The following is an 18839-nucleotide window of genomic DNA, read 5'->3' as shown; positions in this document are numbered from 1 at the left end:
GTAGTGGCGGCATCAGCCCGAGGAGCAGGGCGGGCCCAGAGAAAAACAAACATCAGCTGACGGAAGGGGGAAGTGAGATTGAGAGTGAGCCAGCATGTGTGTAAGTGAAAGAGAGAATGTGCGAGACAGATCTTGCATGTAAATGAGAGATACAGCATGTGTGTGAGAGTTAGAGCATGTATGTGATTGAGAGAAAGGCAAGTCAGGGAGATGACGTGTGTGTGAATGAGACACAGGCCAGGGCAGTGACAGGCCAGGGAGGTGATTGTAAGAGAGAGAGGTGACTGATATATGAGTGAGAGACTGGTCAGGGAGAAGACTGGTACGAGAGTGAGAAACTGGTCATGGAGGTGTGACTTGTGTGTGTTAGTGTAAGAGACAGAGAGACTGGTTGCAGGCCCTAAGGAAGAGGTCCGTGAGGACAGAGCTTCAGCAGCCACTACAGCTTGCTACTAGCCTGCAAGGAAAAAGAGTAGGAAAGTTGTTGGAGATGGTAAATTAAGGTGGCTTCTTTAAGTTAATTTTTCTTGATTGACTGTCATTTTAATTATTGGGTATTATGTGATGTCTGCTGTTTAAAATATTTTATTGTATTTGGAGAATTTTTAATAATTGGATGTTACTCTATCAGTTGTTTTGAAACATTTATTCTCTTTATTAGTACAATTTTACAATTATATTTCTTGAAGAATGTATAAATAGAAATGTGCAGAGAAAAACTGAACCGGAAACAGCAAGAAGCCAAACTCTGTATGCAGTGCAACAATGGAAAAACAAACACATTAGCTTTATGGTGTATTTATTCTTAGTTGATGAGGTTCTGTCTTTATGTTTTACATGTGTGACCTAGGTAAGGATGTTCTGCAAGCTTGTAGTTTCTGTGTGGGGATCTATAGCAGTTTGGTTTGGTCTGTTTTCCTAATAGGAGGTGTATTCGTGTTTAGTGCCTGGTTTAATATTTGTAGTGTTGCCATTTCATAGGTTGGCTTGTTACTGTTTGAGTGTGTTCCATAATACAGGTGTAACTTTGGGCGGGTTAGTTTGTGTGCATTATTGTAGATCCTGGTACTATGTTAGGTGCTATATTTCTGTTTCCATTTCTCCAGGTTTGCACTGCATGCAGAGTGGCTTTTTGGGTTTCCATTCCTGTTTCTGTCTCTATATTTGTAATTTGTGGTCTTTCTGTATTTGGTGAAGGTTAGTTTTGAGTGTGTGACCAAGATGAGGTATTTTACTAGCATGTAGGCATTTGTATCCGTTGATGCAATTGGGCCTTCCCAACCTATCCCTTTCTATCCCTAACCCTATTCTTCCTACCTCTTCCCCCTCTCCACCCCAACCCCTAACCTAACACTGGGTTTTTTTTTTTTTACTTACAGCTCCACAGTAGAAGCAACTTCTGCGCGCTGGCCGGCTGCTGACGCACGCTTCCCCGAAACAGTGGCGAATGGCCCCTGTCCCAGCCAGCCTCTGTCCCACTCCACCCGTTTTTCAGGGACCAGCACTTGTGTGCATATCAGGATTTACACGCATGGCTGGGCCCTTTTGAAAATGCATGCAGCGGTGCGTGACCCTTTAAAAATTTGCCCTTTAATATGTATACCCTAGAAGAGAGGTGAGACAGGGGGCATATGATGTAGACCTGAAACATATTCAATGACAGGAAACCAAGCTTTTTCAATGGAAAAGGAAGCTCTAGAGGTCAATATGAAACTCCCAAGGTAGTAGAGATTTAGGAACAATGTCAGTAGGTATTTTGTCCACCGACAGGGTGAATGCTGCCTGGAATGTCAACCTGAAGGAAGCAGTGATGACAAGAATAGTGGCAGACTTTAAAAAAAGCATAGGATAAACAAAGAGGATCCCTGGTGACAAGAGAAAGGTAATGAGGGAACTGTGCTACCTTCACCAAGTGATGATTGCAGCCCAGGGCAACAGAGAAATGGCTGTATTATGCTTCCTGGATAGTATGGGGAAACCTGCACAGAGCAGCAGTTGCAACTCTAAAGTGGCTACAATGGGATTGGGATCATGTGGGAATTTGATCTAAATTGGGTAAATACACATTAAATCATTGCTGGGAAGATAAGATGGGCCTTTTGGACTTTTACCAGTCATCATTTACTATTACTTGTAGAGATCTAGAATACATGGTATGTTTTCCCAGTTACATTCGAAAAGAAAGTGGATTTTGTCTCTTTAACTTACTTGACTTTAAGCATAGCTCTGGTGTGGCAGGCTATTAAATATTTTTGATCACTCACTTAACAGTAAATAGATCAGAAGGGCACAATTTATTCAAAATATAGACAAACTGATTATAATTACCAGAAACACCACCTGGGTGAAATTATTGCTCAATTTCTCAAATGTGTATCTGTTATCTCTCTCGGTCTTTGTCTAACATTGCATTTTGATTCAATGTTTACTGCTTATTTTTATAAGAAACAGGAGATCCTGTTTTTACAAAACAAACCAGGAACGAAAGATATTCAGATTTCTACAGCACTTCTTTCACATTTGTGGTTAAGACGGTGAAACTATTTCACAAGCTACAAAGCTAATAAAAAAAAAAAAAAAAAGGACAAGTAAAGAAGCATGAAGGCAAACTGGGGTTGTGCAAATTCAAGGCCAAAAGGTGACTAAGTAGCTGTGATGGGATTCAAACCTGGGTCTGTAAATTTCATACCTCTGTACTCTAACCACCGATTACACTGCCAGCCACTAAAAGACAAGGATCTATGCTTCAGCCTAAGACAGAGCTACATTCCAGATAACCCCCGTTAGTCACCAGACAATGGGAAACAGGATGAGCAAGTCACAGTCAAATATGATGACATCAGAGGAGATTACATAACAGGCACTAAGGCCTGAGAAAAAAGAGAGAGGAAGAAAGGAAAAGTAGTAAGTGAAACAAGGAAAGCAGCTCACAACTGAAAGTCTGCAGTTTCACATGGATAAATTCCAAAATTATGGACAATTGTTTGTTCCAAAAGATAGTTTAGGAAGGCTGCACAAAAATAAAAACATCGGGCGTCCTGAAGGGTGCACGGAAAAGAGCCGCTCCAGCTTTACTTGAAAATTAAACAAATGCCGCCGAAGAGAAAAGGCAGGGTGAGGGTGTTCCCCTCTATACCTACCCAGCTATCGGAGCAGGCCTTAATAACATCGTTCCTTGCCCAGGGAGCAGCACATCTCGAGGGGGTGAATCCCATTGCGAAAGCGCCGGGAGGAGAGGCGCTCTCACCAGGGACGGAGGTTTCCCTCAGCCCCCCCGAAGTACGCCCGCCGGCAGCCAGAGGAGCCTCGACCCCGGAAGCACAGCAACCAGCGCGGACCGATGAGGTCACAGCGACGGGGTTGCTGGGAGAAGTGACGGGTGGCTTAGAGGAAGAAGGCAGTGGAGAGGATTCACCGCGGGAAGGGTTACCGAACCTCGCTGAACCCGTAATTCCACCAGACTCCACTGAAGTGACCCCCTCGACATCGGGTGAACAACCTGAACCTCTGGTAAGGCCTGCGGTCGTCACCCTTGAATCTCTATGGGAACTCTCTGCGGGGCTAACGCTTGCTGTTCGAGATTGCAACCAAAAATTAGATTCCTTTGCCTCCCAAGTCAATAATAAAATTCAAGCTCAGAACGATACTTTTTCCCAACTCCAAACATCAGTTGTGAAGGTCGAATCTGAAATAAATCACCTTAAAGATTTTAATTTGGCTACTTTACAAGACAGAGCTGCTCTTTCTAGAAGACTTGAATTATTGGAAAACTGGAACCGCCGTTTGAATCTAAGACTAATCAAGTTTCCTAGAATAATGGGAGAGATGCCTATTACAACACTAAAAAGATATTTTGCCGAAGTTCTTCTACTGCCTGAATCGCAATTTCCATTGATAAATAAAGCTTATTTCCTTTTGGGTCAGAATCGTTCAAACGAACAGGCAGTTCCTTCTATGGATTTTCAAAATTTGACAAACTTTTTAGAATCTTCGGCCATTGAGATAATTGATTATTCCACATTGCATGTATCACTAATAGTTGAACAAGATGTTAGTAGGCTTATGGTAGTGTATTTCAAAAATTTAAACACGCTGTTCCATGGTAGTAAGGTTCGTATGTTCCCTGATGTTTCCAAAATAACTCAGGAAAGACGAAAAGGCTTTCTGAGCATGAGACAAAATGTGATTTCTCTCGGTTCAACTTTTGTCCTTAGATATCCGTGTAAATGCGTTATTAAAAAGGATGCAGATACGTTTATATTTTTTTCCCCAGAGCAACTAAAGCTCTATATAGATACTCATAGCTCCCCAGAGCATACCGTATTTTCAGGGGAATAAAGTAATTATTCTGCTCTTTAATTTCAGGTAAATGCCTTGAACTAATATTAATTTCCTATAATCTCCTTTAAAGTTTGTCTCTCACTGGTTTATTATTTGAGAATTGGTTGCTACTTAGGTAAAATATTCTATTGTATTAGAAAGCTTTACTTAATATTGTTTTCTCCTAAAGTATACAACATGTTTCCTGTTCACTTTATGATACAAATTGTATTAGAAAAGTCATAAATAAAGAATTAAAAAAAAATAAATAAATAAAAACCTCTCCCTTCTAAAAACCATGAAACTTACTACCATTTTTGTATCAAGATTTTTTTTTCCCCATAGTATGAAACACTGTATTTTGTCAGCATTTACAGAGCTTTAAATCAGGCGCTTTATAATAAGATGTATCCGTGGGTAAACAAACATATACCCAATAAATATACCATGAATTTAAAAAAGAGTGGACTTGAGATTTCTTAAACAAACAGTGCATACTTTATTAAACAAAAAATGTGTACAAATACAATAAAGCAAGTCCTCTCTCGCTGGTGTTTCTAATATAAAAACTTTAGATCCAAACAAGCAGCAACAGAATATAGACAATGCTCTCAGGACTCTAGCTAGCACTATTGCTGTAAACTATCACCTGCTCAAGCCACAGAATGGCTGGGATGGAATTCAAGCTTAGGTCTCCTAAGTTTCTCATCTCTGGGATTTAATCAATTCCCGAGCATATTCTACAAGTCATACACTAGAATATAAGTACAAAGGAGGCATCCATTAAAATTCAATCCCAGGTAACAAAGGAGCATGGGGTGAAACTAGGAACAAACAGGATAACTAAGTAAATATACTAAAAAAAAACTAAGCCACAACTACTAGAACTGGAAGGGATGGTCTTCATTAGCCATTTCCCACCATTTAAACTAGCAATATTATCTAGCCTTCACAGTAGAAACTTGCATGCTTCTTAGCTATATACTGTAGCATCCTATTATTTTCTTGGTCTCCTCTAATTTCAGTCTTCCTATATTTTCTTCTGTATATTTGCAAACACTTTTGGTGGATATAAATGCACACACCTCTAACAGACCCACCAGATCCTCTTACAAAAGGTACCCTCCATACTCCCGCCCCAAAACATATACACCTCAAATCTACAAAAGAGCGTGCCATTTCCATCGCCGGCCCCTATGCTTGGAACACTATGCCACCCGAACTCAGACTAGAGCCGAGTACGCAAAAATTCAAAATAAAACTCAAGACTTAACCCCGGCATACTTTAACCTGCCAATGCTTCTCTCCAGTCTAAACTTAGGAAACATATTGTGCATATAATTGCTCTAGACATTGTACTGGCCCCTGGCTACCTGTTCTTTCACAACCCGATTCAAGTTTGGGATACATATTGTGTATATATAAGTTCTCTAGTTTTGTTTTCTTACATGCCTTTTGCACTCTTCTACCGTGCATTCCTTTTATGCACCTCCCAGTTCTTCTTTACCCTGTTTTTTATAACTGCTCTTTTCCTGTTTCGTTTTCCCCGTTACATGTAAACCGGCTTGAAATCTCTGATGTATGTCGGTTAAGAAAAACATTAAATAAAATATTTCTATACCGTCATTAAGTTATTTACCATCATAACGGTTTACAAAAAGGCACATTTAGTTATATTCGCAGTTCACATTGAACTCATTCCCCAAGTTCACTTTCAGCTCCCGGAGCTGTATTTATGTATCAATAAGACAGCTGCCACCTAGCTCCTTACATTCATAATGGTAGGACAAGCTAAGTAGAAGGGGCTTTCAAACACACCAATATCACTGCAGGAAATTAAAATCAGATCCAAAGGGAAATCTCAATGATTTTGCCCATTTTAACTGGGGACTGAATTACCTAAACTGGTTAATCTATAAGGTGCCACTCGCCTTTTGTCATTTTTGCCTCTGAAGATCTAAGTTTTTGCTTGCTTTCCACTAAAAAGAATAAACCTAAAGTACAAGGTACATTAAGGGGGTAATTTTGGAACAACATTCATAATTTTTCTGGCAAATACATGCGTAAGTTACACCAATTTTTAAAACAAATTTACATACGTAAACTTGCTTTGAAAAATGTCACACAGCCCCACCCCCCCAATTTACTTGCACACAATTACGTTTGTTATTGTGTGCATGGAATTTTTAAAAAAAATGCATGTAAGTTTTCTCAAAACGTAAAGTGGGTGCATAAGTGCCAAGTGCTCCCCAACTCCACTCAGCCCAGGTAAACTGACATGTATACAGATGTGTCAGGCAGTTTTATAACATGCCCTTTCAACAGGCAAAGCACTGTTACATGCAGAAAGGTATCTGAAAGTACGCTCTAAATTTACCTATAGCCCCAAGCATATGGAATGACCTACCGAAATCAATGAGAGGGGAAGAGAACTGATGTGCCAAACGATCTTGAAAGTATGACTTTTTAATCCAGCTTCCACCTAGCCTTTCAAGAGCTTCTTGAGAAACAAATTTTAGTGCATTTGTTCTGCATTTTAACAGGGACATGCCTCATCTGGTATACTATTACAATATTTCTGGATTTGTACCTTTGCATTGATTGTAGTATTCAATAGAGATTGGTGTACCTGAATAGGAACCTTTGATGCTGTTGTAAAGTCATACTATTCATTGATTGTTATATTTATTAAATATTTATTATTGTTAACTATTCACTTAAAACTGTTTATTATTAATTGGCATTTTTTTTTTTTTTAAGTGTTGTACATAGCCTTGATTGCTTGTTTGGAAAGGCGGATTATAAATATATAGAGATGGTTAAAAAAAAAAAGAAAATTCCCAGGTCTAGTCTTCTGCAGAGGCAGCGAGTCACAGTCATCATGCAACAGTAATGCCTAGTGGATGGACTTAAAGAGTCCATGGTTGCAAGGTTCTGGAAGAAGCCCTGGTGAGTGGCCTCCCAACCAAGGACTATAACTCCTGAGTTAGGTGAGATACAAATGAGTTAGGTGAGATAGAAATGATAAACCCATGGTAGCCAATCCCAGTCCCAGTTCCAATTGATCTGTAAGCCCAAAGGAACAGGAAGAAACTGCCTGGTCCAAAAATCAAAAGTGAAAAAAAGACAGAAGGCTAAACTTTCAGACTCTGAAAGAGTACAGAGATATCTTCTGGTGGTATAGTGCTCCTGGCTTCTAGACACTGATCAGAGAATTCTGGACATATATGTCATCCCCCATATTACAGGGAACACTAGATTTCGTAAAGGTTAGTCAGTTTCCAAAGAGTAGGCTCCTAATCTTTGAAGTTAGGCTCCTAAATTGGTCCTTTTGAAAATGTACTAAGACTGAGTGCCTAAATTTAAGCTCCTAGTTTCATTAGGTTTCTAAATTTATGAACCTAGAAAGTGGGAAGCTATGGGGGCAGAGTTAGTGTGAAGAAACAAAGTTAGGAGCTTAGCATAGATTTACAGAACTAAGCACCTAATTTAGGAGCCTAATTCTAGGCAAATAAATAGCAAGCTTAAAATTTAGGGGCCTAACGTTTAGTCTCCTAAATTTATGTGAATTTTCAGCTAAAAACTTAGGAGCCTAACTTACTGCATCATTCATCAAAACACGTTAAGGCGTTAAAATACACGATAACGCGGGAGAGGGGAGAGGGAGAGAAAGAGCCTCTGGGGAGGCTGAGCTCCTAAATTTAGGATTTATATTAGGTGCTTAACCCCATCATTCATCAAAAAGTGTTAATAATGCATTGAGAATGCCCGTGATAAGGAAAAGGGGCGTGTTTATAGAAATTTCTGAGTTATCGTAACTTACTGCTTCGTATTGGTATTATCGCACGGCGCCGTGCAATAATCCTTATGGTATCCTGTTAGAAACTCCATCAAGCTAGAGTGAGAGAACATAGAAATTTCATGTTTTTGGGACTTTCCTCATCCCAAATGATGTCAAATCTTCACCAAGGTATACTGTGCTGCTCGTATGTCTCACTCTACGCGCAAAACTGGCCCCTAAACCACCACTGGCTCCTCACCTCGAGGTATTAGGAGGCCATCCTATAGAAATATAAATACTTAACTACTATGAGGGCCTTGTAGATATTCAGTCAGTCTCTCTCTCTCAGGATGCGAAAAGTAAGGATTATTGTATGGCGCCATGCAATAATACAGATACGAAGCAGAAAGGTTACGATAACTCAAAAATTTCCATAAACACACCCCTTTTCCTTATCACAGGCATTCTCAATGCATTAACACTTTTTGATGAATGATGGGGTTAGGCACCTAATATAAAGCCTAAATTTATGAGCTCAGCCTTTTTTTTTTTTATTAATATAATCAGCCCTATAAAATGTTACACTGTGCACAGAAGGCTATAAACCCTCAGAGTGATTTGGGAGACTATTTTCCATATTGCTTTAGAGGAAGAGAACACGAGAAAATGCTGCGGTATGAACAATTTCAGTGAAAACGTACCTGTTGAGGAAAGCGTTTCCAAAAGAGTTGAGTTTGCGGAATGGTTTCTTGGGGTCCACTACCAGAGCGTTTCCCGGAATGGACCCTTCTTTCTCCCCATACATCACCGCAATAAAAGAATCTGTGGTGGGCTCCGGGCCTATTCTCATGCCTGGGAAATCTTGTTCTAAGAGGTATCTGCAAGGAGACAAGATAAAGAAGAAAGTAAACAGGCTGCTCTAATTGCTGATTTGAGAAACAGCTTTCAGATAACTTCTCTTACAAAAATAAATTGCAATAAGGTCTTTCATTAGCATGGCAAACACACACCAGATAGAATTTTTTGTGATATTATTAGTATATAAAATGCATATACCATGTTTAAGGTCACTAGAGTTTGGTTCACAAAAACTTTATATAAAGATTATAAAGCATGCTTTTTCAACAGATCAAATTATAGCACGTCAAATACCACATCAAATGCAACGCCGTATAATCAGACAGCCTGAGCACAACACCTCTGGAAGAGGAAGGACCAAAAAAGATTATTTTGAGCAAAGTGCTTTCCTATCTTTCACAACCACGTCACCCTCGTATTCCAAAACATCCGGAACCTGTTTTAAGCCTGAATTTTTAATGTTTACAGCTTGACACATGCATTCTAGAAACAAAAATATTCAAGAGGAAATAACTTGGAAGGATGCAAGTTAACAGAAATGTTTACTGTTTAACACTGTCAGGAACAGGAGAGGGCACAGAGGGTCATCCTGACTGATCTGATTTCAATATTATTGAGTTCTAGCCTCTGTGCAGGATCACAATAGTGCCAGTTCCCATTCTGATCTATTCTACTTACCATAACTGAGTACTCTGTCTTAATACTTGTTATTAGTGAAAGGGAAAACAAGGCTAGTTTATAACTGCTTCTGAAAATTACATTTAATAAGGAAATTCTGCAAGCAAGCTTTACTACAAGGGTATATGAAAACCATGATCTTTTCCCATTAGTTATTTGACCCTGAACATGACTATAATCCGAAACTTAAGATGTTCCCCTACCTAGCCCAACCCAAATTGATCTCCCCAGTTCCTGTGTTATTTTGCAATTACAGTGCCTTGCCACTGTTGTGCATTTTTCACATTGTCTAAAAAATACAAAATTAGAACACATTAAAGTAGGAGTTTGTTTCCCTGATCTACATAACATGCTCGTTCATGAACACAAACTGTAGAAATATTCCAAAGATAAGATTAAAAAGAAAGTCCTGGTTGCATATATATGGTCTTCACACTTCACGTTGTCAGACCAAACTCAAATTAGCTCCAGTGCAAAAAAATTGCCTTTACAGAGCTCACCACAAGGATTAGAAAAGCCCAGCGTGCCACACGTGGAGCCCATCCCACTTGCAGCAAAGATGGGACGGGGGGGGGGGGGGGGGGGAAGAGTGTAAATGTGAAAAGAGATTGTGAGGTGCTGTGTATATGTATGAAAGATTACATTAGGAGCTGGTGTGTGTGTGTGAGAAGAAGCCTATGTGAAGGGGTGAGAGACTGTGTGAGAGAAAAAGGGAGCCTGCGTGCAGGGGTGTGTGACAGATAAGAGGGGATGTGTCAGAGAGGGAACCTGTGTGTGCAAGAGAGAGAGATAGGGCACCCGAGTGAGGGGGTGTTTGTATAAGAAAGGGACAGTGGTGGCCTGTGTAAGGGGCTCAAACTCTGGCAGTGGAGATAGCGTAGAAGGGGTTGAGCCTAGAGGGGGCAAAATGAAAGGGGTCTGGTCAGGGGACTAGGGAGAGAGGGTGAGACACTCTTACAGTGTACTTCTAGGGAAATACTGCCAAAAATATATACTAAAACTCTGCATCTTTGAATAATAACTTCTCTGTATTATATTTTAAATTAGTCAAACACTGATGTTTGATATATCATCCAGTTAACCCCTCCCCTGTTCATTGTAATTTCCTTTCCTTTCTCAGTTACTTGTAAACCGACATGATGTGTCCTACGAATGCCGGTATAAGTTCACTATATTACTTCCATAAGTTCACTATATTACTCTTATTGTATCTATATGGTAGATTTGACAGGTCATCTCTACTACGTTAAATAGTTAAATTGTATGTACATATTATATTATAGAAACATAGAAACATATAGAAACATAGAAATGACGGCAGAAGAAGACCAAACGGCCCATCCAGTCTGCCCAGCAAGCTTCACATTTTTTTCTCATACTTATCTGTTTCTCTTAGCTCTTTGGTTCTATTTCTCTTCCACCCCCACCATGAATGTAGAGAGCAGTGATGGAGCTGCAACCAAGTGAAATATCAAGCTTGATTAGTTAGGGGTAGTAGGGGTAGTAACCGCCGCAATAAGCAAGCTACACCCATGTTTGTTTTACCCAGACTGTGTTATTCAGCCCTTATTGGTTGTTTTTCTTCTCCCCTGCCGTTGAAGCAGGGAGCTATGCTGGATATGCGTGTAGTATCAGTTTTTCTTCTCCCCTGCCGTTGAAGCAGAGAGCTATGCTGGATATGCGTGAAGTATCAGTTTTTCTTCTCCCCTGCGGTTGAAGCAGGATATGCATTGAAAGTGAAGTATCAGGCTTATTGGTTTGGGGTAGTAACCGCCGTAACAAGCCAGCTACTCCCCGCTTTGTGAGTGCGAATCCTTTTTTCTTCTCCCCTGCCGTTGAAGCAGAGAGCTATGCTGGATTGCGTGAAGTATCAGTTTTTCTTCTCCCCTATTATATTTATTATATTATTATATTTATATATTATATTATATTTATATATATATATAAAAATATATATATATATATATATATATATATATATATATATATATATATTTTATATTATATATTATATTATATTTATTATATTATTATATTTATTATTATATTTATTATTACTATGTTAAATTGACATCCGGTTTTATTGTTCCTTATGTTCTACAGTTCTATGTAAAGCCCCCATCCGCTGTTGGGCAGTTCATCGTTTTATGTAAACCAGAGTGATTTGTAATTCCAACAAGAACTTCGGTATATAAAAATTAAAAATAAATAAATAAAAAAGTTTTTAAATAAAATAAATAAATGTATATTGAATTTTGACCAATATAAAATATGCAGAATTTTCAGTTTTTGGGTGCAGAATTCCCCCCAGGAGTAACAAGCAGGAGGTGGTTTTGTGGACTGATGAGATTAAAGTGGAACTTTCTGGTCTCAACGGCATTAGCTGGCTTTTCGGCACTTCAAAGCGGATTACATTCAGGTATTTCCCTATCCCCAGAAGGTTTACAATCTTACAGCTCAATACAGTAAAGTGCGGCCGCGGTTACCCTGCTCCTAACTGGCTTTCTACTCACTTTTCGGCCGCGTTAGTCCAACCTGCGATACACTATCCCCTTTAATCCATCCTTACCACCTCTTTAAATCCCCGGGTAACCCCTTCCGCACGCGGCATGTATATTAGATGTAAACCATCGAATTAGCTATTCCCTCCCATACAGTATCGCTATTCCCTCCCATACAGTATCGCTATTACCCTGCCGTTTTGCCGCGCGTTTAACCTGCTCATTTACCGCCTACCCTTACCCCTGCGTTAGAGGCAGGGGTAAGGGTAGACAGCAAACTTTCCCCCAAAAAGAAACCTAAAAACATAAAATCCCCTCCTCCCAAAGCAACTCGACATGTTATCAACTTATTTTGTTGTTTTCAGCCCCTTCAACCTTCTCTGCCGTGCTCCGGAGGGGGCAGCTGGCAGCGAAAGCGGCTTTCAGCGGGGGGGGGGGGGGGGCCCCGCGCAGGTCCCGGTCTCCCTGTGCTTTCATTGGCATGAGCGCCCAAATTGACGGGCGCTCATGCCAATGAAAGCACAGGGACGGGCGGGCGTGACGTCACGGAGGGGGAGGCAGCCGGCGGCGAAAGCGGCTTGCAGCGATGTCCCCCCCCGGTCCCAGTTCTCCTGGCTCTCTGACAGCGGGCTGCCTCCAACGCTCACGTCACCAGCGGCCAAGAAATTAAAAGAAGAGCGCGGGTGCAACCAAGGGGAAAAAAAAAAAGACGTCACGCCCGCCCATCCCTGCGCTTTCATTGGTTTGAGCGCCCAAATTGACGGCGCCGTCAATTTGGGCGCTCAAGCCAATGAAAGCGCAGGGACGGCCGTGACGTCACGCCCGCACGTCCCTGTGGGCGCTCAAGCCAATGAAAGCGCAGGGATGGGCGGGCGTGACGTCTTTTTTTTTTTCCCCTTGGTTGCACCCGCGCTCTTCTTTTAATTTCTTGGCCGCTGGTGACGTGAGCGCTGGAGGCAGCCCGCTGTCAGAGAGCCAGGAGAACCGAGACCGGGGGGGGGGGGACACACCGCTGCAAGCCAATTTCGCCGCCGGCTGCCCCCCCTCCGGAGGACGGCAGAGAAGGCTGAAAGGGCTGAAAAGCAACAAAAGGTAAGTTGGCACATGTCGAGCCGCTTCGGGAGGAGGGGATTTTAGGTTTTAGGGTTAAAGTTGGGATCCACTTCCTGGTGCCTGTCATTTCAATGACAGGTACCAGCGCACCCAGGATACTGTATAGGCGCTGTATTAAGCGCCTATACAGTAAAATGGGTTGCGCGGGCCTAACACTTCGCCTAACGCTTCTTGGACGCTGCTTACATTTGCATGAGATTAGAGTACAGGATCGAGCGGTAGGTGAGCCGGACTGTGCGTGCGGCAACCGCGGGTGCGCCCGGCACTAACGCAGCTCTTCCTACCTGCCCTTACTGGATCAACCTGTTAGACAGTAACTTTCAAACCAGTGAGCAGGCGCACATTTGCTGGCCCATGGCTATTTTATAACATTCGTGCATATATGCTTACACGTTACAAAACAGCCTGGCCGTGCACAAAAGTGCGCCCAATTTTAAGTGGATGTGTGCCTGTGCACGCAAAAGCCACTTCTACCACTTAAGTGGAAGGATATTTAAAAGGGACGCTTGCAGACGCATTTGCCAGTTTTACCAGTTCATTCCCAGTTCGCCCAGTTAACAGATGGGTCCTCCAAGCCCCCCTGGTTTCAATAACCTGTACACACCCCAGTTACCTCAGACCCTTTAAACCCCTCTGAAATGGGTTGTTTTTTGTTTTGTTTTACTTACACGCCATCCATAGCAGAAGTAAAGTTACGCAGCAGGAGACCTCCGCACGTGCTGGATCGCGTAAGTATTTGAGAGCAAATTTCTCTTTAAAGTTCCAAAACGCCCAAGTTAACGCCCAGACCATGTCACGCTTTGAGAAGTTCCAGTAAGCGTGAGCAGCAGCATTTATGCACATATTTGGGCGGCTGTTAAAATCTGCTGGGCGAGGGTGAACCTAAATAATGCGCGCTTCGGGCTTTTAAAATTCACCTCGAAGTTTGTACCTGAGGCAACGGAGGGGGTAAAGCAACTTGCCCAAAGTCATAAGGAGCAGCAGTGGGATTTCAACACTGGTTTCCCTGGTTCGTAGACCCCTTTGCTCTAATCATTAGGCTACCCCCTCCATTCTTTCAATGCCAAGCAAAGTGCAGTATAAAAAAACAAACAGCACATCACCTCGCTAATACCATCCTTGCAGTAGAGTTTGGTGGTGGCGGCAGCGTTATGTAGTGAGGATGCAGTGCAACAGCTGGGACAAGGAGGCTTGTGATGACTGAAAGAAAGAGGAACAGTGCAAAGTACAGGGAGAGGTCCCAGAGGAAACCCTGTTCCAGGCTGCCACAGACCTGGGAATGTGAAGATTCACCTTTCAAGTAGGACAAACAAGTAGAAAGCAAAAATGAAGTGAGTCTGCAAGATGATAGCGAATGCCCTTGAGAAGCCCAGTCAAAGCCCAGACCTGAATACAAACAGAAAATCTGTGGCAAAGCTTGAAGACTGCAGCCCACAAACAACCCTGCAAACGTGAAAGATCTTGAGCTATTCTGCTAGGAAGAAAGGGCAAAAACTGCACCATACTGCTGTGCAAAGTTATTAGACCCTTATCCTGGCTGTTATTGCTTTAAAAAAAAAAAAAAAAAAAAAAGGTGGAGGCTTTTACCTAGTATTGAACCAAGGGATTTATGTACCTAATCAAGACTTTTTGGTTTTCTAGTCTTGATTTCTTTTGGAAGATTTCTATAATTATTCTTTCACGATGAAAGTGTAGATTTGAGAAAAACTACTTTACATTTTAATTTATAGTTTTTTTAGATAGTTGAATGTGAAAAATGTAGAGAGGTGTGAAGATGTTTGCAAGGTTATATATATAAGTGGTGGTATATAAAACAAAAAAAAATATGTAGAGCAGGAGTTGAAAACTTCTGTCCTGTGCAAGGAGTCACTGCCACAAACACTTCCCTCCCCCTTCTCCCCAAGCCCCATTCATAAAGATTAGGCTCATTTAGCTGATCATCAGGAACAAGTCAGAAAAGAAGAGATCACACAAGTTCACACAACAGAGCAGTCACTCCTTTTGCCACTAATCAAACCTATTCAGCTGGAAGAAAGAATCCCATGTAGTTCTGCAATCCTGGAAACAGCAGGGCAGGGATAAACAGCAAAAGAAAAAGAAATGCAGGGCTCTAAAGCAACAAATGTAAAGAACTGCAGTAAATGGCACCGTGTTAGTGGTTCAGAACCAAAAGGGGGTGTAAGTAATGGCCAGTAAATACCTGAAAATGTTTGACATTTTACAGCAACTCTCCAACTCCAAGGAGTATTCACACACCTTGCAATCATTCATTAATATCTCATTACCAGAAATTCCCATCATAAAAGAAAGCCATGTTTTACCACTTTCAGATACAAAAGGTAGTTTTAACTCCAATCCTCTCAGCTAAAAAGGTGAAGCAAGTAGAACAGCTGTGACCCCAGTCTTTGTCTAGCAAGAAGAGAGAAAAAGCATAACCTGTATTCCTGAATCTCAATACAACTCAGCCATTCACTTTCCACATAATGGTTTCCATCAACACAACTCACAAGATAAGAGATTCCCCCCCCCCCCCCCAAATCATAAACCAATCTGACAATTACAAACTACAAAAGCACCACCTCCTATCTGAAATAGAACTATTTACTCTAGTGGCATAGTAACACCACCACACTTATCAAGCCAATGACACCTCTTACCCTAAATCCCATTTGCTACTTATTTCGGTATCTGACACTCTTATCCAGGGCATCTTACAAAAGTATCCAAGCCCAAGTGGTAGACAATGGCAAAAAATGAATTCTGCTGAGAATACAGCTTTTCTGAAAATTAGCATAAATCTCTCTGCATCTCCATGCTGGTGTTTCACATTTCTGAAAAAATAGTTTAATAATTTCAGCAAGATGGAGACCAAAAATGTCATATATTCAACTTCAATTGTAAATTATTCCAAAAATAGTCAATTCTATCAAATGCCCAAAGCAAAATACTATATTAAAAGAGTTTTCAATGCAACACATATTACATGTGCAGTATTAGTGAGAAACTTCATAATAGCTATGTATAGGATTTTTGCTTAAGGTTCCTTTAAACATAACTAATCGGTCCATAAATGTCCGTGCTGTTATATCAATACATTTTCCAATAATTTTTTTGATTGCAAATTAACTAGTATTTTCTTTTAGAAGTTGAAAACGCCCAACATAGTATCATGTTTCAGATTTCTGCATCGGGGCTTATGTTGCCCTTTTTATAACAGATGGACTTGCTGGAATATATGTCAGCTTACAGACTTCAGCATTGCCCACATCTTTCCTACAGAGCTCAGAATAGCCATTCCAAGGGGGGTTTAGTTCTTGTTCCTCAATCTCCTTCAAAGTGTAGTCCAGCGCCTTATAAATGATAATCCCCAGGGATTCAATAACCTCCGATTCAGTGCACTGTGAATATTCTGATTTATCTGTGCTAGGAGCTCTGGTGCAAACACTGCCACCCCACTCGATGCAGACAATAGCAGCTCCCATCAGTCTCCCCTCCAGATGCCACCCATGGGCACTCAGGACCCTGCAGCAATGGTAGCACACAGCCCATGCTGCCTCCTTGTCAATGGACCGGTTGGAAAGCCTCAATCTCTTCCAGGGACAGTACCTCCACCTCTCACAGGGCCTCTGCTTCTTCCCCTACCCCGACTGGCAGCATTGGGGGGGTTTTTTAGTTGTTCTTGTGGGTTTTTTCCCTTTGTGTTTGAATGTTCTCTCTCTCTGTTAGCTAGACTTGCTGTTTTCTTTATGATGGATGAACACATTTATTTTTCAGTCTACGTTGCTTGAATGCGACATTTCTCACTACTAGTGTATGTCATCTCAGTTGTCCTGTGTTGTTCCGTCATCCGTCTTCTTTTCAGGAACTTACTTCGCTATGCTTTAGTTAAATAAAGATGCAGATTACTCTGGTCCCATAATAATCGTCAGGTATCTACTATGTTCCCTGGTGTGCATTCTGACCGTTTTGTTTTTATAGTACAAAGCAGTACAAAGGATAATCATTTCTCCCTATGCTGACTCGATAATTGCGAGAACAATTTATATATTCATGATACAATGTGATTAAATGCATAAACTTTCTTCTGCAGGTGTTATCTGAATGACTTTCTTTCTGCTTCATTTTGGTGTTGCGTACTCTATTGAACAGTGAAACATCTTCAGGGGATATAGCCATATTTGTCTGGTGTAGCAAAACAATGACAGGAGTTGGGTGGCACATTATAGATTAAGTAATTTATTAAAGCATGAGCTTTCAAGGACAGTGTCCACTTTTTCAGATGGATGAAGTGATGTACGGGAGATGGGTAAAATATATCCAGAAAAAAAGAGAAAGCATTGGAATAGGCAGGACATGGTGTAGAGGTAGTGTTAATAGCATTAAATGGCCTATTAACAACTGAGGTAAGTGTGAAAGTTGTAGCGAGTCACAAAGCCATTATCTGTTCAGACCTAGGGTGACAGTGTTAATTTTTTTTTTTATGCGTTCCAATTCAGCAGTTTCACTCTGCAGTGCTCCTCTGAAGGTCTTATGTAAGAGTATGGCAACCTTAAGGTCAGAGAATGTCCTGGAAGGTTGATATGTTCAGTTGGTTTCTGGAGGTTGCCATTTCTAAATGTCAGACTTATGTCCATTTATTATTTTTCTTAGGGATTGCCCTGTTTGTCCTATGTCACAGCAGAGGGACACTGCTAGCAGGTAATGGCATAAGAACATAAACTGCCATACTGGGTCAGACCAAGGATCCATCAAGCCCAGCATCCTGTGTCTAACAGTAGCCAATTCAAGTCACAAGTACCTGGCAAGTTCCCAAAGATTAAATAGATCCCAATCTACTATTCCTTACCCAAACAAAATGGCAAATCAGATGCTCTGGTCTACATTACACATCTGTGAGGAAGATATGCACATCTAGCCAACATTTTAATTCAACCCACAATAATTGCTTTTGATAGGGCAATGGTAACCAGGTATTGCCCCAAAGACTTTAGGAAGTACAAAGACTTCTGCCCCTTGGGCTTTCTATCCAACTGAGTTGATGTCGGAAAATCTGTTTACTGGCTATTATTTATATTCTACTTTTTGGCACTACAAAGTAGAGTATATGTAGGTACTTCTCTAGCACCACAGAGCATATAATCTAAGTTTGTACCTGAGGCAATAGAGGGTAAAGATACTTGCCCAAGGTCACAAAGAGCAGCAGTGGGATTTAAATTCTGGTTTCCCTTGTTTGTAGCCTGCTGCTCTAACCACTAGGCGGCTCCTCCACTTCACAAAGAACGTCAGAAGAGCAGGTGAATGAGCCCCAGTTGTAGTTGATGTTGTTGGGTCCTGTGATGGTGCCGAGTGGGTTAATGTGTGTATATCATATACTCACCTTATTCTTAAAAGCTGGAACTGGGATCCAATAATGCACTATTCAGCAGGCCTCTACTTTTAGTGGGATTTAAAAAATAATTATAATCCGATTTTTTTCCCCTGTCTGTGTTTTCCAGTGGTTTCACTCACTAAGTCACACCAGTAGCTATAACTGCTTTGCGCTTTCTCTCTGATTCTATTAGATACTTCTGTCCAACCTTCCTCTTTTA

The 18839-nt window shown here is 41.1% G+C and overlaps 1 protein-coding gene across 2 annotated transcripts in view; it reads right to left on the bottom strand.

Moving 5' to 3' along the window:
- The window catches only part of EHD4 (EH domain containing 4), a 128308-nt gene that overhangs the window by 90002 nt on the left and 19467 nt on the right, over positions 1-18839 (bottom strand). For both annotated transcript variants that reach the window (XM_029598637.1, XM_029598638.1), the window contains exon 2: positions 8803-8979. In XM_029598637.1, coding sequence (XP_029454497.1) covers positions 8803-8979 — 177 coding nt within the window. The remainder of the gene's footprint in view (positions 1-8802; positions 8980-18839) is intronic.

This window comes from Rhinatrema bivittatum, chromosome 4, assembly GCF_901001135.1.
Source record: "Rhinatrema bivittatum chromosome 4, aRhiBiv1.1, whole genome shotgun sequence".
Taxonomy (NCBI): Eukaryota; Metazoa; Chordata; class Amphibia; order Gymnophiona; family Rhinatrematidae; genus Rhinatrema; species Rhinatrema bivittatum.
This window is presented reverse-complemented; position numbering and strand designations above follow the sequence as displayed.